The sequence below is a fragment of the Gymnoscopelus microlampas genome (genome assembly GCF_963454915.1).
Source record: "Gymnoscopelus microlampas genome assembly, chromosome: 9".
NCBI lineage: Eukaryota > Metazoa > Chordata > Actinopteri > Myctophiformes > Myctophidae > Gymnoscopelus > Gymnoscopelus microlampas.
In genome coordinates this window covers 39,075,999-39,098,498 of record NC_139946.1, presented here as the reverse complement: position 1 = coordinate 39,098,498, position 22,500 = coordinate 39,075,999, and the positions used below count along the sequence as shown (strand labels likewise).

Here is a 22,500-nt window from a genome sequence, read left to right as displayed (position 1 = left end):
CATGGTCATTCTTTGACATGAATATTGAAAACTGCATGGGAACATCAGTTACGGTACTCAAATATTCATGTTAAATATGGTTATCATTATTTTTTTTAAATCTGTCAATTCCCAAGTACCCTTGTACTGTAGTCACTTGTTGCTGCTGACCCCTACTGGTTGGTAAATAAGGAAAAGAGGTTCCGCATCAACAACAGGTTTTCTCATTGGAGTGCTAGACCCAAACTTCAGTATACATATAAAAAGTAGGAATTGAAAAAATCCCCAAAAGTCAATGGAGGACAAAGCACTCACATTTCGACTTTTTTTTATTGGCACACACCAATAAACGAACGCTTACGTGTTTCGGCTAAGGGCCTTCATCAGAGCATGAACCCTGCTGCTTGTTCTTAGGGTGGGTGTAGAGCAAGGGTTCCCATTTCCCAAACTTTTCAGGCCGCGACCCCCCAAAATAATCAGATTTGAACTGGGGACCCTATTAGACCCTATATAGCATCATGTCACGTGTGGCCTATTGTTCTAATTTGTTTGGTCATACCGTTTTGATTTCGTCAGAGAGAGAGAGTAACAGATAGCCGTAAATGTATTACTGTTGCATTGCTTAGAGGTAGGCAACTCTGTAGGGCAGGCCTAGTATAAAATGAACTAGAAAAAGTGCTCCTCGGAGCACAGGTCTCCGCCAGGTCAGGTAGGCTACTGTGGCCTCCTGGTGGCGCTATAATAGGCCAACGTGAAAAGGGTGCCATTTCTTCTTAGGCCTTGCACGACAATCGGACACTGACTGCATTCATGATTTGAGGCATTTTGTTAAAAACATGTGTTTCGCTAAATTAGACCTGTTGGTGGCGCTATAACAGGCCAATGTTAAAAGGGTGGCATTTGTTCCTCAACATAGTGTGAATGTGCGTGCAAAGTTTGAGCGCAATTGGACGGTGCGTTCATGATTTGCAGAATTTTGTTCGAAACAAGCCAATAATGCAAACTTTAGATGTCAATCTTAGCCAATCAGTATGGAATATGAAAAATCAAACACACCCGTCGTGATCACATGACTATAGAGATCATGTGTACCAATTTGCGTGAAATTTGGATAAAATTGGAAGGAGTAGTATAAAAAAATGTGTTTAACACAAGTCGGCCTCCTGGTGGCGCTATAAAAGGCAGATGTGAAAAATGCAGGGCAAAGGTTTTTCCTTGACCTCTAGGGAGTGTGCATACAAAGATTTACACAGATCGGTGCAATTATAGGTAAAAACACGAATCGGCCTGTTATAGCGCCACCATGTGGCTGATTTGAAAATTTTTAAATGGTAGTTCTTCCTCGGCCTAATGGGAATGTGCGTGCAAAATTTCACGGAAATTGCATGCTGTGTTCATGATTTGAGGCATGTTGTTCAAAACGGAGCACTCCTGCAAACTTTGGAAGACATTTTTAGCCAATCAGGATGGAATATGAGAAATCTGAAAGACCCGTTTCGTTTAATGACTATAGAGATACTGTGTACCGATTTGTGGGATTTTTGGACAAAATCTGTAGGAGTACTGTCAAAAAATGTGATTTGCACAAATCGGCCTCCTGGTGGCGCTATAACAGGCCCCTGTGAAAAAATTGGGGCAGAGGTTCTGCTCTGGTATCCAGGGACTGTGTGTGTACAGTTTGGCTGCGAGCAAGACAACGGTGCCGGAGATTAGCTGTACACAGACAGATCGAATGACGGACGGACGGACACACGGACACACGGACACACGGACACACGGACACACGGACGGACGGACAGGGGGTAAAACATACTCTCTCGCCATGCCTTTCGGCCTGGCGGAGACAATAACTAATTGACCCCTAAACCCACATGGTCTGGTTGAAGGGATCACAATAATTATTTCTTTATATTTGCATAGAAAGAAATTCAGAGATATTATGATTGTTTAAGAAGAATACTGCCACCGTCAGTCAGAAGTTGAAAGCTCTAGAGGTATAGTTATACTGTAGCTAAAGTTAAACAAACATACTGTAACATCGGATGACCTTGTCCTACTGTACATGCAGACACCTTGGCATATAGTTGCGTTTAAGTTACACAAACACTGTCTCACATACAGAAGGCCTCCTTTCTCTTGCACCTACTGTATTCTCTTTTTCCTCTCTGTTACACTCTTTCGACTCCCATCCATCTTCATCTATAATTCACCTTCTTCACTCGCTCCGTCTGACCGTCTCTCACAACTCAATTGACTACATTTTATTGACATGGACAGTGTTGTCATGAGTCTCTGCAGAGGGAATTCATAATAGAAAATAGACAAATAAGTCAGTGTGTGTGTGTGTGTGGGGGGGGGGGGGGGGGGGGGTTGTGCATGTGGGTGGATGTGTGTGTGTACAGTCTCTCTCTCTTGCTCTCTCTCAAGCAAGCAAGCACATGCACAGCTCACACAAACGCACACACACACGCACACACACACACACACACACACACACACACACACACACACACACACACACACACACACGCGCGCACGCACACACACACAGCCCTCTCGTGCAATGTATGGTGGTGAAATGAAAGGAGGGAGCAGGAAGGAAGGATAGCCAGCTGCTTCATCTGTCCTCAGAAGTCTACAGGGGAAACAGACTGGCTGCTGAGCATCCTGGCAGCCCTAGAACACCGCTTCCTATCATATTCTGTCTCGCCTATCCGCTAGTAACCTGGCTAGTGGCTACGTAGCGTTCCTATAGATGTTCTATGACAGATTCCTATAACAGTCTGTCCAGTCAATGTACAGCCATAAGGCAGTTCTGTATGTAAACAGTAAAATACTTATAGTGAACTTATAGTGCAACATTCCACGAAAACAGCAGTGCAATCTCACAATAGATTTAGGTGTAGAGGGAAACGATTATAGGGGGCCTAGTCCAGACCCCTTGGTGACGCCCATTAACAAAGTATACAGGGACCGGGTTTAAAGGAGTAGTTCACCCAAAAAAAAACATATTTTCTATCAATTAAAAACCTCATGAAGCCTTGAATTCATGGACATTTTTTAGTTTTTGTGTGACGCGGTAAATGTTTCTGTCAAGAGAGTAAAACAATTGACCACAGAGGATTTCAGTGTGTAGACTCCAAACAAAATGCTAACACAAGTTTCCTACAGACTAGTGCAGTATGCCATCTGCCTCACAGAGCACCCTGCAAACATCCTGCTGATACTGTGGGTATGTTGCATGCTAAATAAACCAGTGTAATGCTGCGGGTTTGCCTTTTTTGTACAGTACCGACTCTAGCGTAAACGTATTATATCTAACCCATTAAAACTGTGTAAGCATCATTTTAGATTTTAGCTATTCAAAAATAGCAGATATACAAGATCATGGCGCGTCACTTCGTGCCACGCTATGAGCTTCTAGATCTGCTATTTTTGAAAGATCTTGAAAATTTGAGCAAATCTTTGAATATATATATATTTTTAAGCGAACATATTTAACTAAAATCTTTGCTTCTCGGCGTCCCTGGAACAAACTATTTTGAGATGGGAGTCCGCGGACAAATACATATCATTTTGGAGGAACTTGATATGAAAAAGTATGAGCAACACTGATAGCAATAGGATTTAGAAGACATTTGTAGAATCGGCCTCAGGTCTTAATGGGTTAAATTATTTTTTTCGGCATGTCTCTGAAGGAGTCTACATGAGGGTCTGCCTGTGTGTGTCTGTGAGTTTGTGTGACTGAAGCTAATCTCACAAACCACTAGACAGATCTGTGCCACATTGCTTGTGCACACTGGCGCACACTATAGTGTAAGTACCCAGTGGTGGACAGTAACAAAGTATATTGAGTACTCTACTTAAAGTAAATATTTTATTTTAGTATCTGTACTTTACTTGAGTATTTGTATTTTTTTTTACGACAAATTACTTTTGACACCACTTCATTTCTAGGAAGAGAAAAAGTACATTATGAATTAACCGCTTAAGCCCTATTTCAATTATAGTGAAAATCACAGATCTACAAGCTCACAACCTTGTCACAATGCGGCTTGAGCTTATAGATCTGCTAATTTCACTATTATTATATTATTTTGGGGCAAAATGCATTCATTTCAATACAGCAGATTCGACTTTTGTGCTTTGCTCTACCCTACTCTTTTCTAAAATATCAAAAGTATAATAAACAGCATAGTTTGCCTAATATAGTAGCATATTGCAGCATAAACCTCTATTACCTGGCTCCCTAGCGCATGACACCAAATCCCTAATTAAGTTCCATAGCTACACTAGTAGTGGCAGCATCTCATCAGGAAACTACAATGCAAGGCAGACAAGCTCAATCACAGCTGCTTAGCAAGTTCCACGCACAAGCAAATTCTCATGTGACCCTCAGTTGATTATACAGCTTATTGTCACGGTAGAGTTGAGTTCCTGCATTTGGAACAACACCGGTTCCTGACACTTGTTATTGGGTGAACGTAACAAGCAATATTTCATATTTTATGCAATTGACTCTTACGGGTCGGTTTGGTTATATTTGTACACTCTCAGAGTTTAACTAACCGCTTAACCCGCATCCCCCAGGGCTCTATACTAGGTCCTCCTCTCATTTTTTCCCTCCCAGGGATTCCCAAACTTAGTGAAAATAGCAGATTTACAAGCTATTTTCACTAGCTTGGGTCCCGGGGAGATATTTGGTGCGTCCTCCGCAGACCCGCGGACAATCGGTTACATGTCGGGAAGCCGACATGTCGCCTTTCCGACGGTTACTAACCCTAAACCTAACCCTAACCGCACGCGGAAGCCATGTAGTCGGAGTAGTGGGATGTCGGAATTATGAGTGGTACCCGGACAATCAGACACAGATATTAATTGTTTTTCTGAAATCGTTGGTCCGACCAAATTCCCACTAGGCACTGTACACCCCTGGCCTTGGGACACGCACGCCAAGTTTGAGATCAACCGGCCGGACGGCGCCCGAGTTATGACCGAGATTTTGTGAATTAATAGATACAATAGTTAAGATTTCCGGACAACCGCTTATCTGACCAACTTCCCCCTCGGTACATCACTCCCTCGGGTCCTCAGCAACACATGCGGCAGGTTTGAAGTCGATCAGTTGGACAATTCTCGAGATATGCGAAGGACAGACAAACAGACACTCTGTGAATTCATATAGATGTTGGCCCTACGATAAGAACGCAAGGATGCATGTGGTTAAATGAACACTCAGGATTTTAATGCGTATATGCACTGAACAGAAAACCATTCATCGTCACCTCATGACACAGTCTCATTATGCCTCTGCTAGCATCAGCTCTCTGTACAAAAAAACAGCTTCAGCCCATTCACCACACTGCTATATACAATCACCAAATATCATCCTGTGTATTAGCTGGCATCTGAAATGCAAGCGATATCGCTGAATTATGAACTCGTTGAATATACATGCTCTGTGTTTCCACATTGCAGGAGGTATAAGCTTTCACTCACCTGGTCCCGGAAGTGCCGGGCTATATCAATGAATATAGAACAAGTACTGAGTGACTTGTGAAATCCCCTATAGCCTGTTCCCATCTCTCTATCTCTCTCTCTCTTTCTCTCTCTTTGTCTCTTTGTCTCTCTCTCTCTCTCTCGCTCTCTCTCTCTCTCTCTCTCTGGGATATAGCCTGTATATGATATGATATGATAATGGAAGTGAAGCCAGAGAGATAATATAATGGGAGTGTGATCAGTGGGTTCCATATAGCTCCGAGAGAGAGAGGTTGCGTGTGAGAGAGGTTGCGTGTGAGAGCGGGTGAGAGCGCGTGTGCGTGCGTGTGTGTGTGTGTGTGTGTGTGTGTGTGTGTGTGTGTGTGTGTGTGTGTGTGTGTGTGTGTGTGTGTGTGTGTGTGTGTGTGTGTGTGTGTGTGTGTGTGTGTGTGTGTGTGTGTGTGTGTGTGTGTGTGTGTGTGTGTGTGTGTGTGTGTGTGCATGTGTTTGGGGGGGGGGTCTATCTTCTCTCTACATTCATAAAGGACTGATATCAGCCCAGAAAGCTGAAGAGGAGAGGAGAGAAAGAGAAGTGGGAGAGAGACAAGCAGAAAGAGAGAGGGAGAGGAGGGGGGAGGAGGGGGGAGACTGAGGCAGAACTCACAAAAAGACTGTTAAGACTCAATTAATGCTGAGACATGAGATGGCCCTGCCACCGATAATGACACACACAGAGAGAGAGAGAGAGAGAGAGAGAGAGAGAGAGAGAGACTGTAGAAAGAGAGAGAGATCGAAAAAGGGAGAGAGAGAGGTGTAATGGAGGCGTCTTGAGGAGAGGAAATAAGAGCAGATAGTGTTAAATCTATTCATGACTCATTATTTCTCGCTGCAGCTCAAAGCCTCCCCCCTTGACGTCTTTCTCAGACCCCCTTTCTTTTTCCCTACATCTTTCCTTGGCCTCCCTTCATCTCTCTCTCTCTCTCTCTCTCTCTCTCCGGCTCATCCTCTTTGTTTACCATCTCTTCTCCTCCATTTGAGCCATTTATCTTTGTCCCTCTCCTCCTCTCATTACAGCATCACATCTCTCCCGTCTCTCTCTCTCTCATTTCCTTCTGCTTTATGCTAATTTCTATCCCTCTAATTGCTCGCTCTCATCATTTTCTCTTTCTTTCTTATATTCATCACTATCTTCTTTTTTTATCGCCTTCGCCAACCTGTCAGCCTGGAGGCGTTATCGTTATTGTTATCGACAACGTCTGTCTGTCTGTTTGTCCGTGTTTCTCTGTGTCTGTGCGCACGTAATCTCTCAATAACAGATTCAGAGCTGCGCTACTGAATCTGTCGGTAGCCCCGTTCAGAACGTGTGCGCGTTTACAAGTGGGTGTGCCTTCAGATCAGGAAGCAGGCCGCGCTTTACCCAATTAAATGTAGTGGGCGGGATTTACATCTGTACGCTCGCTTCCCACTGGAAACAAACCGAAACTCATTTAACAATAGCGTCCTCGTAGCCGACAAAAACAACGGAAAGTTAGTAACATTTTAACTTGTTCTTTCATCATAGAAACAAGTGGGCTTATAACCAAAACGATCCACGTTCTTTGCGAGAAATGGTGTTGGTGTTCCGTGGAGAAATATTGTTAGTGGGAATGAAAACATTGGCCCAGTGGAGAGCTGAGGGCATGTCCAAACCCCGGTTTCCAGCCGCATAGGTCTAGTTAATCACCCCCCCCCAGAGTCAAATGCAAAAGTGAAAAACGCTGGGGGCACTGTTTTTCCTTTTTATTTGACGATGGGTTCCCAGATTGGTGCGCACGTAATCTCGGACACCGCGAGATCAACCTTTGCATGCACACTACCAGTAAGCCAAGGAAGACACTCCACCCCAAAATTGTCAAATCAGCCTCATGGTGGCGCTATAACGGTCTGCTTTACATTTTGGTCTATAACTCTTGAACTGTAGGTAATACGATGAATAAAAATAAAAAAGATTCCTTGATCATGAGGCAACTCCCCAAATGTGGCCATTTCAAAACACACTTACAAAATGTTGTCCAAAATTTTGACAAATCGGTACACATTATCTCTAGTCACGTGATAAACATGTATCATTCCGATTTTTCATATTCCGTTACGATTGCCGAAGAGGAAAAATCATACATGCAGTGTCCGATCTATCCCACATTTTAATCTCTGAAGGGCCCCCTAGAAGAACACAGAGCCAAAAGCCGTTTCAATTACACCGATAGGGGGCGCCACAAAAGCTACAAATGTCACTGTTCGTTGCTGAAACAGGATCTTTCACAACATTTTGGTGTCATGTCATTGGTGTCACATGTGTCATGTGATACATGACGGTCAAACAGGGTTTTGATACCCCATGCAGTATGCCTGTAATTGGCTTCCAAAAGTATGTGGGCTGGCCTGACAGCCATGGGTAGGCCACCCAGACTGGCAAAAGACCTGCGTTCCATGGTGTGCACTTTTCTAGTTAGCTTGCTTTTTTCCCCACTTCTATCACTTCTACCCTCTTTCTATTGTTCGCTTTTTACTATCTTGCTCTTTCCCCCATCTCTCACTCCCTTATTCCCCCACACAAAACATCCTCTTTTTAGTGTAAAAACCTGCACAGAATATATCACCAGATCTAACAGAGGCAGTGCAATAAGATTTCTGAGCACATAAATGCTCCCCGATGGATGCTCCCTACTGATTTTGGTGAGCCCATGACCTTTAATCTAGCGCCACCCTTGGGCCAGACTTTCCACTTGCACACAACCCTTAGCCTACGTCAACATGTAATGGGCAGATTGCCATGGAACTTGCTGAGCACATTCATTCTCCCTGAAAGATTAACTTATTGAGTGACCCCATGACCTATCCTCTAGCACAGCGGTTCTCAAACTATGGGTCGGGACTCGGGACCCAAAGTGTGGTCGCGGGAGGGTGCCGTTGGGGCAACCGAAAGAATAAGATTTGTTTTTTTATCAAGAAACGGAAAAAAGTGGAGTCGTCGTGACCAGCGTGTAGAGGACATCAAAGACGGCCACTTGACTCCTCATACACACATACAGCTCCAACCGAGAACCAGCACCAACACAGGAAAGACAACAACACACACCAGCCCTTGGAGAGGCACAAAGAACTGATTTATATAGCAGGAATGAAGGTCTATATGAGCGGGTGCCGCCCGGGTGGCTTAAAAGAGTTTTTGTAACTCCAAGAGCGAGAGGGTACACCTACACATACATGGAACACGCCCACGGGTCCATTTGGTTCCATTTCTACCCTCTTTGAGTCAAATTAAATCGAGAGCTGGATTAAGAAACGCAGGTGGTTCTAGCAACATATTTTGGCTAAATAGGCTTCAGTTTACAAATGTGTGCACAGAAACACCGCTGCTTTTATTGATATTGTAGCGTTTTTAATGACCCGAGCTGGAATCGAACCCTGTTCTCCAGCTCAGCTGCGCCAACAAAACGATCTCACGTCACATCTTTTGAGGCAGTGCTACAATATTGAATATTATTCAATCATTGATAAGATAGGCCTACAAATAATAAATATTCATATATATATATAAGGCCAGCAATGTACTGTATGCTTTTAGTTTAAGGTATTCTTCATTTTCACTTTGAAGTTGCACTATAAATAAAGTGTGGGGTTGCAAAAAAAATCCCCCATGAAATGGGGTTGTGGTATAAAAAAGTTTGAGAACCTCTGCTCTAGCACGATCCTTTGGCCTATTTCCAGTCGCATGTAAGGGGCATCACAGACTCTAGTGATAGCGATGGGCTTTTAGACTCAGTCTCGCTTCATTCACTTTTCTTTAAAACTCATTCTCACTCTCAACATAGATTTTTTTCTCTCCCCATCGACATATCACCCTTTTTTCCTCACCTAATTTCTCTACTATTGCCTCTCATGTTCTCTCTCTCTCTCTCCCTCTCGCTCCCATCTTTCCATTCCTCTCATTCTCTTTCTGCTTAGCCTCGTCTTAGCGTCTCTTCTTCCCTTCTGTTTGCTCTCTTTTCTCGTCTTTCTCCTTTTCTCCCCCAGTCATCTTCAACCCCCCCATCCCTTCTCTCTCTCCCTCTCTCTCTCTCTTCCTCTCAGAGGTGCAGCCAGAGCCTGAGTCCATTCCTTCTCTTTGGAGACCAGAGCTGACAGTCTGGTTCTGCCCAGCTTGGCTGCTGGCCCACTTTCTCTGTTCTCTCCTTCTGTCTCTGTCGCTTTCTTTCACTCTTTCTCTCCATCTCTGTCCCGTTTTCACTCTCTCTCTCTCTCTCTCTCTTCCTCCCCCTCTTGCTGTCTGATCATTGTTGTGTTGAAAGGTCTGACTGCTCTGGGGATTTAGTAATCAATCAATCAATCAATCCATCCATCCATCCATCCAATCCATCCATCCATCCATCCATCTATCCATCAATCACTTTCACTGTGCATCTGAATTTATTTTCTTCTATCTTCTGTGTTTTTTTTTCTTTGTCTTTTCTTCCTCAGAGCTAAGCTCCCAGCAGATTTCTTCTTTTGGATGTTGCTCATGGTATGTGTCTGCAAGGCCCAGGGCTGTGTTTGGATTGGGAAGTGCTCTGTGTTTCCGAGTGGAACATGGAGGGTGGAGGGGATTTAAAGTAGTGCTTCTCAACCTTTTCTGGCTCAAGAAACAAAACAATACTGAACCCTGCAACCCCCACTACTGCAACAAACACACTGGATACTGAACTTTGATCTAAGCCATTATACTTTAAATCTGACTTGATTCATTATTGTTGAGATGGGAGGGACTCCATTATGCTGCTGCAAATCTGCTCTTTCAAAACATTACAACCACCAGTGGCCCTGATTTAATATGAGAATTGGAAAGTGAGTGGTAAAAATCGACTCGAAGAATCATGTTCTGAAATTACAGCTTGTAACAGCAATGTCATGGGTTCAAATCCGTCAACAGCAAATGTGCCACTGATGTGTGCTTAATCAGGAAGTACAGACAATACGTAAGTATTTAGACAGAAATCTGACACCATGTTATTACATTAAATCTGAAATGACACAATGAGATTAAGGTCATCGTCTCATCTTGACGGGCGGGCGTTTATCAGAAATAAAAACGATCACAGTGAGCCACTCTCAAAATATTTATGGGGCCCAGTATAAATTGTGAAAAGCCTAATGTGTTGTCTTCTTCCAAGGCGACGTCTGCTGTCCCCAGACAGACAAGAGGGTGCAATCACCTTGAGGGATGATGTCGGTCAAGTGGATAATAAAACCGTAACACGACCAAACTCTGGCATCTGTCTGTCTGTCTGTCTCTCTGTCCACCTTCCTTTTTGTATCTACATTAAAACGGAATCCATAGCTGTCTGTCTGTCTGCCCGCCTGTCTGTCTGTCACCTTGAAGACAAGATGACAGTCAAATACATAATGAACCAGAGCAGAGCGGCTATCTACCTGCATCTGTCTGTCTGTCTGTCAACGTCCTCCACACAACAGAACCCTTGCAAACGATCTCAGCGGTCTTTTGTGCCGTCCTGTCTTCCTCTCTGTGTGCCCGTGTGACTCGGGGAGTAAATTAACAGGAAGTGTGGGAAATGACAGGCGGCTTGGCTGCGAGCACAATCCTCCTCAGACACACGAGAGTGACGTGCGCGAGAGTGATCAGGGACACACGTATACATGCGCGCACAGGCACGTGCACGCGTTAACATTCAAAAAAAAAAGAAAAGAGCATAGAAATACGCGCTCACACATAAACATATCTACTACTATGTATGTATACACATTTTTTTGCCAGAAGAAGATGGATGAATCTGTCAAAAAAAGCTGTCGTTTTTTTCTTACCTGCTTGTGCATCTCGATGTTGAGCCCATAAGACATCTCATAGTACTGTAGGAACAAAAACACAACACATTGTCGAGTTAGGCTGTGGCATACTGTACGTTAAACACTGTTGTGCCGTTTAGCAGGTTTTTATTTTGCATCACAGTATCCATATCCTCGCTCTCTGGCTTTTGATTGATTGATTGAATACTTTATTAACAGTTTGCAAAGACAAGCACAGGGAAGTACAGTTCAATACAAGGTCTGTTAAGAGGATTTTAAACCCAAGAAAGCACTATGGCACTAGTCCTTTGTACTCAATTCATTGAAACATTTAATGACAGACAAATATACACTACTATGCAAAAACATCATATAAACGAGTAGAAATCGAGGCTTTGACATTTTACAGGGGCCAATTCCGAATTGCAGCCACCTGTAAGTGCTCTTTTAGAGCGGTTTTGAAGGAGAGTAAGGATTCACATGTTTGTATAACTGTTGGTAGGGCATTGCACATCTTTGTGGCATAGCAGTAGAACAAATTGAATCCCTTGTTAGAGCCAAATCTGGGTTGAACGTGATTTGTGGAGCTCCCTCTGGTGTTGTGATTGTGGACGTCATTGACGTTTTTGAAGTAGGACAGGATCTCCAAATGTCAGTGTTTTTTCGTAAATCAATGCCCTACTTCATCATACGAGAGTGTCGCACAAAAGTAGTGAAAATAGCCCATCTACAAGCTCACAAGTGTTGCGGTGTGAATCGTTGTGAGCTTGTAGATCGGCTATTTTCACTGTTTATTTAGTTTTGGACATACAAGGTTTCCACCCGACAACAATATACAGTACTGCACACAGACTACACAATGTAAAATCATGAGTGTTCATTTAACTCATCAGAGTATAAGAAATGTCTACAGTCGTCTGTACACAGTATGTATGTGTTTGTGTATCTGCGTGAGTGAGAGGCATAGGCCGCGCGCGCGCGTGCGTGTGTGTGTGTGTGTGTGTGTGCGTGCGTGCGTGCGTGCGTGCGTGCGTGCGTGCGTGCGTGTTCATCCGTGTGAATCAGTGTGAACAGATAATGATGTACTTATGCCTCAGCATGGGTGAGAGTTAACGATTAGCGTCTAAGGGCGTGTGTAGAAGGATGTGTGTGTGCACCTGGGTGTGTGTGTGTGTGTGTGTGTGGTGTGCATCAATGCGTTTCCTACATAACCCTGAGAGAAATACGCACAATACACACATGACTGTACACCTGGTAGATGCATGGTAGTCCTTCCTTTGTGTGTGTGTGTGTGTGTGTGTGTGTGTGTGTGTGTGTGTGTGTGTGTGTGTGTGTGTGTGTGTGTGTGTGTGTGTGTGTGTGTGTGTGTGTGTGTGTGTGTGTGCGCGCGCGCACGTGCGCGTGCATGTGCGTGTGCGTGTGTACAATATGTGCTGGTGCATATAGAAACAAGCCGCAAAACTAGGTTAGCTACCTGAGGGCGTCTGCTTGTGTATACCCACCTCCACAGTAAAATCCTCAGTGTTTTAGGGGTCCGTTTAGTTACATTTGTACACTCTTTAGAGTTACAGATGGATAAATTAACATTGAGGATTTTACTGTGTGTAGGTAGGGTACACACAAACAAGCGTCGCAATGAACATGCCCTGTGTTTCTGTGTGTGTGTGTGTGTGTGTGTGTGTGTGTGTGTGTGTGTGTGTGTGTGTGTGTGTGTGTGTGTGTGTGTGTGTGTGTGTGTGTGTGTGTGTGTGTGTGTGTGTGTGTGTGTGTGTGTGTGTGTGTGTACATACATCAGTAATGTACTGTAATGGTGTCAGTGGAAAGCGGCACAGAGACATGGTGGATCAGTCACAGTGACAAAGGCAGCCTCAGCAGTCGCATGAGGAGCTCTCTCACTGATGAGAATCAAACATGACTCTACCACCTCTCTCTCTCTCCCTCCCTCTCCCTCTCTCTCTCTCTCTCTCTCTCTCTACTCCCTCTCTCGTTTCCGCTCCATCACTGTCGCCGTCGCTCATTTCACTGACTCCCTCCTCCTCCTCCTCCTCCGCCTCCTCTCTCCATTTCTCTCACTCCTTCGTTCTCTCCTCTTTGCTCGTCCTATTTGGGCTCCATCTCTATTTATCAGCGTCCCTTTATTCCTCATCTCATTTTCATCCTATCACTGCCTCTCACTACTCATTTAGGTCTCTCTCCTGTCTCTATACGTCTATCTGTCTATCTGTCCATCTGTCCGTCTTTCTAGCTCTCTATCTGTTCACACGTTTTTTGCACCATCAGTGCACGGTAAAAATCTGTTAATTTGGCTCAGAGAGCGGGTCCATTTGAGTCAATTTTTACACTCAGTTAAATTAACACGGAGGATTTAGCTCTCTCCTCTCTCTCTTCCTTTACTCTTTCCATCTTTTCACGCTCTTATCTCTGGCTCACTTTAGTCTTTTTGGTCAGACAGACTCATTATCGCCTTTTCATTTCTCTCTCTCTCTCATACATCAGTCTACACACACAGCGAAGTGTTGATTTATCCATGTGGAACTCGTAGAGCGTACAAAGAGAGTACATTTCGTTGTATATTGAGTTAAATTAACACTCTGGATTTTACAGTGTACTCTTTTCATTTTTCTCCCTCCTGTATTTTCATCCACGCTCGATTTTGCCTCTAACTCTCAGATTTTGTATCTTGTTTTCTTCCCCCTCGGTACTGTCTCTGTCTTTGCAGTGTGTAGCCCCTCTGTGTCTCTTCTTCCACCCAGGCTGTGTGCGTGCATGCAGCATGGTTCCCTCAAGCTCCATCATACATAAATATGCACATACATACGTATGTATAATGACATGCACTGTGCACACAAACGCAGCCCTTTTCCCATCTTTTTCACACTTTAACCCATTCAATCCGGGAAGGCATCTACAGTTTTCTGAAAACCGTATATATGTTGCCATAATATCAGTGGTTCTCAAACTTTTTCATGTCAAGGACCTCCAAAACGATACGTATTTGGTTGCGGACCCCCATCTCAAAATATTTTGTTCCAGGGACCCCCATCTCAAAATATTTTGTTCCAGGGACCCCCCCAGAAGCAAATATTTGAGTTACAAATGTTTGCTTTAACATGCACACTCACAAGTATACGCATCACACACACAAATGCATGCAACCTCGATGATGCACTGCTAGTACTCACGCACCTGTGTGCACACACACATGCACACGCGCATGCATGTACGCACACACGTATACCCCTTCTCTCATACTGTATGTGCACGGCACGTAGCAGACTTGCACAAACACACACTTGAGCTATAGCTCGCTCCTTTGTGTATTTCAGTGCTCACCTCTTCTCCAGCCCTCTCACAAGACACCTGACATCTCTTTTTGTTCCGCATCTCTCTCTCTCTCTCTCTCTCTCTCTCTCTCTCTCTCTCAGTCCCCCCTTCATGTCTCCATCATTGTCCAACCCCTCTCTCAATTTCTTTCATACATTTTCATCCCAGCACTCTCTCCTTATTAAGCCTGATTTATAATTAGTTGCACGCCAGAGTCATGTGCCGAAAATATCAAAATCTACAAGCTCATAACGTGTTGCAGCGCGTCGCATTTTGAGCTCGCAGATCTGCTATTTTCTGCATGCGACACCGGTGCACAAAAAAAATATATATATAAATCAAGCTTCAGTTCTCACTCTCTGGCTCTCTCTCATCAGCCTCTCTTTCTGTTTATTTATTTTGCTCTTTCATTCTCATAATATGCCCTCTGTAACACCTTTTTTCACTTTTCGACTTCTATTTTTTATTTTCATACCACAAACCTAAACAGAGAGAGAGGTCCCAGTGCGTTAATGCGACCTCACTAAGTACCGCCATGGCTCACTTCAGGATGTGGCCTAAGCTCTCCAATGTCTCCATTACAGACCAGAGTCTTGGGAAAAACCACCAGCATGTCAGAGCAGTGTTGATTTCGTCGACTAAAACTATGATGAAAAATGATCGTGGACTACCTTTTTTCACTGACGAAAACTAAACAAATACTAAATAAAAACTAAGCTATGATGACTAAAACTAAGACTAAATATGCTGACAATTTCGTCAACAAATGAAAACTAGACTAAAATGTTAGGGAGGGACTAGTGGAGAAGAGATCCAAGTCATTTTATGTTTGGTTGGGCTCTGAAAATAGCAGATCTACAAGCTCACAGCGTGTCGCGCTGCGACGCGTTGTGAGCTTCTAGATCGGCTATTGTCAGCATGCAACCAAGTGTAAAATCAGCCATTATTACAACGCCATCAAGGCACTGCCAAAATACATTTTAGTCGACTAAATCAACTGTAGATTTTAGTCGACTAAAACTAGACAAAAACTAAAACATTTCAGATGATTAAATGGAATTTTATTCAAAAGACTTTGACTAAACCAAAACTTTCTGTCAAAATCAACACTGTGTCAGAGACAGGAATGTGGTAATGGTATCAACCCTGTCGGTGCCACAGGGCGAAGTAGGCAACTCTCCAGAATTTGAGTGTTTATTAAAGGTGTGAAACCTTGGGTCCACCCACAGCTCATTTCTCAGTCAGTGGGCTGAATGGAGCGGCGTTCCGTTAAATTCTCTCATGTCCTATTGGTAGTCATTAATTATTCAATGTGAATGGAATCAGGAATCATGAAGTGGTGGGATTAACTGTCTCACTGTTGAGTCAATGAAAACACTGACTGTACCAAAATGAGTTCTATTGCTCTTGGTGATTTGGTGGACTTTAACCCATTCAATCCGAGAACGCATCTTTGTCATTTTAAGATTTCTTTGGCTATTCAAAAATAGCAGATATACAAGCTCATAGCGCCGCACAGAGTGCCGCGCTACGCGCTTGTAGATATGCTATTTTTGAAAAAAAAAACATGAAAATGTGTGCAAATCTTTGAATATATATACATTTTTAACTCAAATCTTTGCTTGTGGGGGTCCCTGGAACAAAATATTTTGAGATGGGGGGTTTGCGTGGACAAATACATACTTGACATGAAAGCAGGTTGAGAACCACTGATATTATAGCAACATATGTTTTAAATATATATATATATTCAAAGATTTTTCACGTTTTCCCAAAAAATGCAGATCTACCAGATCACTCATCTACCACTGCCGCACTATGAGCTTGTATATCTGCTATTTTTGAATAGCCCAAAGTATAAAATAATGGTTATGGCCAAAAATCTAAAATGTGTTCCCAGATTGAATGGGTTAAGACTTTCTGTAGTGTAGTTTAAAAGAATGGCATTTGGAGGGGGACAAATGTGAAGACTGAATATCAGCAACAGAATATATTGATTACTTTCATTTGACACAGAATTGTGTCAATGATTGTGGGTTAAGTCTAGCTTATACTCCACACTTGCTTGAAACTAGTGCTGCCAAAGTCCTGAATTTCAATTTAACTCTGGGATTTAAATTGACTCTCGGGATTTCCACATAGTCTGGTTCTAACTGAACAAGAGCACTGTACATAGGCTTCAATCTGTCCATGGTTAGCTACAGTATTAGCTAATATGTTAGGGTTAAGGTCTAGAGCTTGATTTAGTGTAGACCCCATCCATTGTTGTGATGCAACTTATTGTTAGCTTGAAAATCTGTTCTTTTTATCAAGCGACACCATCGTACTATAGTATAAATTAGGCTTTACTGTCTTATGTCAAGTTTTGAATGATACCCAGTGATGGAAGCAGTAAACAGTGTGTTCCAGATTGTTGTCTAAAGAGGATTGGTGCTACTCAGACAGACAGCGTTGTTAAAATCCTCAGGATTTAAAGCACTAGCATGTGAAAAGAGGGTGTAAGCTGTCTGAGAGAGCTGCATGTTACTCATCAACATCATTATCTTATTGACAAGTGCAACATTAGCTAACAACAACCACACCTTACGACGGTGTTTCATGAGCCTGATTTAAAGGCTGTTAGGTTGAGTAATAATACTGTAAGCTAGTATGTTTGTTGCCTAAAAAGAGTTCACCAATTATTCCAAACATTTTTCTTTTTTTAGAGTTAACCAGACTGGTTCAAATAACAGGTTTTACATGGATCTCGGACTTCATGGGGCCAGTCTATGACGTCAAGTTGTCATAGGCTTTAATCCTTTTGACTGTTGTGTGCAATAGTAACTATGATTATGTCAATAATAATGTCAATCAATCTATCAATTAATCAATCAAAAACAAAGTCTAGCTATGACATATGACTACATACTGTATTAGGGGCAAGATTTCAGCCCGAGTCAACCACCGTCGTTCACTGCCTAGACGACTTGGCTCTGAAAGACTAAAATGTTTAGTTAAAAATGTCAAAAACTAGAAATGAGTGGAATAACACGTTAGCCTAGTGACAGTGTGAACCAGAAATCTAGATTTGCGAGATTAGCCTCGTCGAGAGCGACGCTATAAAATAATTTGTCGAAGTCTTCAGAAGAATAACCAGCCAGACACGCATATAGCCCTTTAAACTTCTCTCAGATGACCTATCTCCTCAAATTCCTTTGGCCTTGAGAGATGTACACCAGGGGTCTTCAACGTTTTCAGGCCAAGGACCCCCTAGCTGAGAGAGAGATGAAGCAGGGACCCCCTCTATATCGTATAAAATTGTGTTTCAGATTCAACATTTTTTGTTTACTTGGTCTGCTCTTTTTTCCCTCTAGTCTACACCTATGACTCTTTGCCAAAAATAGCCGATCTACAAGCTCACAACACCTCGCAGCGCGAGGCGCTGTGAGCTTGTAGATCTGCTATTCTTGTGTGCGCTCTGGTTTGTCTCTTGATTGCACACACACACACACACACACACACACACACAAGCATGCACGAACGCACGCAAACATGCACGCAAACATGCACGCAATGCACGCGGGTCCGACACTTTAGTCTTCCATTCCTCTGCCCTATATTATCTCTATGTTGTGTCTCTATATTGTGTGCACATGATATGACTAGAGTAGATTACACACGGCATGTGGCGTGTGTGCATGTGCGTGTATGTATGTATGTATGTATGTATGTATGTATGTATGTATGTATGTATGTATGTATGTATGTATGTATGTATGTATGTGTGTGTGTGTGTGTGTGTGTGTGTGTGTGTGTGTGTGTGTGTGTGTGTGTGTGTGTGTGTGTGTGTGTGTGTGTGTGTGTGTGTGTGTGTGTGTGTGTGTGTGTGTGTGTGTGTGTGCGTGTGTGCGTGTGTGGTGTGCGTGTGTGTGTGTGTGTGTGTGTGTATGTGTGTGTGTGTGTGTGTGTGTGTCAGAAGCTGAGCCCAACAGAGTGGTCCTAAGCCCCTGAGGTCGCCCACAAAGAATATCCAGCAATGCCCACCAAGAGCGCCAGACACAGAGAGGGGGGTGGGGGGGTCGATATACAGAAGGTGCAGACAGAAGACAGACACACACTTTATAACACTTCTAAAGGATCATAGCGGTGCTCTGGCATGTTTAGCCCACTGACTGACTCACCGTATACTTACATTACTGCCAAGTGCCAACCATTTTCCACAGCATAATAATCTTGTACTATCATTTGTCAAACTTACGTCAATGTTGCGTCTTAACCCATTAAGACCTGAGGCCGCTTAAAAAAAAAATCTAAATCCTAACAGTTTTTCGGAATAAAATATAAATAAAACGTTTTCACAGGTTTTTCAAAAATAGCAGATCTACTGTACAAGCTCATAGCGCAGCACTCGGTGCCGCGCTATGAGCTTGTAGATCTGCTATTTTTGAATAGCCAAAGAAATCTAAAGTGACACAGATGCATTCCCGGTCTTAAAGGGTTAATGCATTTTAAAGTGCAGATTGATTTGAAAAGTCTAGCCCCAAAATATTCCCTTGATTTATGAATGAAATTCAAATATCTTTCCAACACTGACTCATTTATTCAGGTAAGTTTGTTATTGCTGAAATGGCTTTGGGAAAAATTGAATGCAAAATCTAAAAATAAAGCCATTAACAAGAAAATGGAAAATGCTTATGTCTGATATATGACCAACGCTGTTGAACAGACATGACGCATTTATGCCAGTATGGTCCTTTAAACAAAGAAGAGAAAAACTTAACAAAGAAGTGTGTGTGTGTGTGTGTGTGTGTGTGTGTGTGTGTGTGTGTGTGTGTGTGTGTGTGTGTGTGTGTGTGTGTGTGTGTGTGTGTGTGTGTGTGTGTGTGTGTGTGTGTGCGCACGCTCGCGCACGTGCGTGTGTGTGGTGGGGGGTACTGCGATGACTGACAAGGCCAGACACACCTATCATTTACTCGCACTTACGACTAAAAATAGATGTGTGTGAACGGTAACATGTAATTAGGAGCATGTGTGTGAATGAAAAATATTACCTGCCTTTTTTCTCTCTCAACAAAACAATCCTTTAAAAATATATGAAGCCTTTTCAATACATCGACACCAGATGCACTTTCTCTCTCTTTCTCTTCTCTCTTACATGACGACATGACACACACTCAGACACTCACACACACACACACACACACACACACACACACACACACACACACACACACACACACACACACACACACACACACACACACACACACACACACACACACACACACACACACACACACACACACACACACACACACACACTCACAAACGCTGCACTGCCCACATTGCCCCGCCTCCTCTCATTCATTCAAGAATCAATCAAGAACCAAGAGCATCAGTGCATCTCCTTCGCTCTGTGTTAGCTCCATATTGGCTCATTAAAGATGTCAAATTTGCATTTGAGGCAAAGGAACCAAAGAAGCTAAATCAAGGAAAGGTCGCCGACGTCATTTTCTCTATCCAGCAATTCCAGCCGACAGAGTCGTCGCACTGGGTGGCAAAATGCAGCCGGGACTTCCATGGAATACACTGGGAGTCTATGAGAGCCAGGTGGACCAGCTTATAAATAATCACTATTTCTGAACGATTGAGACCATTGTAAAATCTACTGTAAAATAAAAGAAGACATGTCACGCACTGTTTTCTGCTGTGTTGCTTTTCAATGTGCACTCTGTATAATTTTATAGAGGTATCTTAAGAGCACAAAGTACATTTTGAACGTGCCAAAGTATCACGAAAAAATAAATAAAAATAGTCCACGGTTGTTGGAAAAATAGTGGCAGCAACGGAATTTGATCCCAGGAGGTGTGGGTTGGGAGTCTAATGATTAACGAGGCAAGCCACTGAGGCCGGTGCTGCAATGGGGTATTCAGGCTGTATTAGAATGTGACAACGCCCACCGAAGGGTCTTCCCAACTCCTGTAGAGTGAAAGAAGCCCCGCCCAGTAGGCATCTACTGTATAGTTCCATATACAGTACAGCCCCCTCTGCAGTGCTCTATGGAGTCCGTCTCATTTCTCTCCAAAAGCCCTTGAATATGATGGAATACGACTGAGGATTACTGTGATTATGGTAAGCTCACGTTTCATATGACACACACCATACCTGTAACTTTCACTAGCCCCAAAAGACGTTTTTTTCAATTCATTGAAAATCAACTAATTTAATCGAGTAAACTCTTAACGGCAATGAATCGATTGTAGATTAATCGTTAACATCCCTGCTCCTTACTCACCTCTATTCACAACGAGAGGTAGAGTGTATGCCACTATTCACAACAAGAGAGAGGAGTGCACGCCACTATTCAGTATTCACAATGAAATAGGTAGTGCATTAAAAGTGTAAATATGTCTCTCTATCATGGACAGATGGATATGTCAGAATGAGAAAAACACTGGATGATTTTTGAGGAATGCCAGGGTGAACATTCATGAATAAGAGTGTTAACCACTTAAAGCCGATATACTTTGTCGTACGATACAGCAAAGATAGCCGATCTACAAGCTCGCGACATATTGTCACCATGTACACATGTGCTACTTTGGGCTATTACTATTTTTGCTAATTTTTAAAGCCCTTTTTTATGCCCTACATGTTAAAAAATAGCAAAAATTGACTGATCTACAAGCTTATAGATCTGCTATTTTCATATACTGTATTTGAAAACTTTTGACAGTTTGTGAAAATGTTCGGCAATAATGACATGCCCAAAATAGAGACGCCAAGTTGAAAGTGGTTAACTGAGAGGTTTGAGGAAAAAAGAAGCAAAGAATCCTGCTGTTCTAATGAATGGTAATCAGTCACCAGAGCATCTTGTCATGAATACATTTCATGTCCAATCAAGGCCTTCTTTACCCAAAACGAAGAAGTGGTTAAAGGAAATCACAATTTTGAATAACAGTTGAAATGTGTTAAAATTCCACTCCTCCAGAATATGACACAGGCATGCTTTAACCTCACACAATTCTGAAAGACAAAATTCCACAATTACTGTTCTAGTCGGTGGCACATCTCAAACAGACCATGTTTTGCTCTTATGTACCCGACAGATCGCTTCGACATTTGCCGTACGTTACGTCCATCCGGCCGACAGGTTGTTCCAGCGAAATGAGGCTGCGTGTAATTTGTGTTTATTACATCATCCTGTATAGTGTTCTACTCTTCTGAACATGCCCCATATCCAAGCCTCTACACTGTGAAACCCTGCGTGTTCACTTAACCCCCGACAGCAAATGGACCCTAGACCATTGGTTCTTAAAGTGGGGTCATGGGACCCCCAGGGGTCCTTGGGGGGGGGGGGTACCAGTGGGTCCCCAGAAAAATGTATTAATAAAGCGTCACCATTTTAACCCCTTTATCCATGTTTTATACTTTGGCTATTCAAAAATAGCAGATATACAAGCACAGAGCTTGTATATCTGCTATTTTTGAAAAATCATGTAAATTTGTGCAAATCTTTGAAAACATATTTTTAAAAGCGAACATTTGTAACTCAAATCTTTGCTTCTGGGGGTCCCTGGAACTAAATATTTTGAGATGGGGATCCGAGGCCAAATGCATATCATTTTAAGGGGTCCTTGACATGAAAAAGTTTGAGAACCACTGCCCTAGACCATTTGTAACTCTGTAAGTGTATAAATGGAACCAAAATTGACACTCTCAGAGTTAAATGAACACTCAGGATTTTACTGTGTATCCACCACTAATAACACACACATTGTGCTGTCATCATGGCAGGACAATACAAGGCATACTTTCATCTCCATCAACATGCTGCTCTCCTTCTTTCTCTCTCTGTCTCTCTCTCTGTTTTCTCCCTACGCTTCCTCAACTCTTTCTGCACTTTCTAGGAGGGTTTTC

The 22,500-nt window shown here is 42.9% G+C and overlaps 1 protein-coding gene across 3 annotated transcripts in view; it reads right to left on the bottom strand.

The window, feature by feature from the left end:
• Positions 1 to 22,500, bottom strand: part of tle2b (TLE family member 2, transcriptional corepressor b) — a 112,510-nt gene that overhangs the window by 57,559 nt on the left and 32,451 nt on the right. For all 3 annotated transcript variants that reach the window (XM_084067574.1, XM_084067573.1, XM_084067572.1), the window contains one exon: positions 11,296 to 11,340. In XM_084067574.1, coding sequence (XP_083923700.1) covers positions 11,296 to 11,340 — 45 coding nt within the window. The remainder of the gene's footprint in view (positions 1 to 11,295; positions 11,341 to 22,500) is intronic.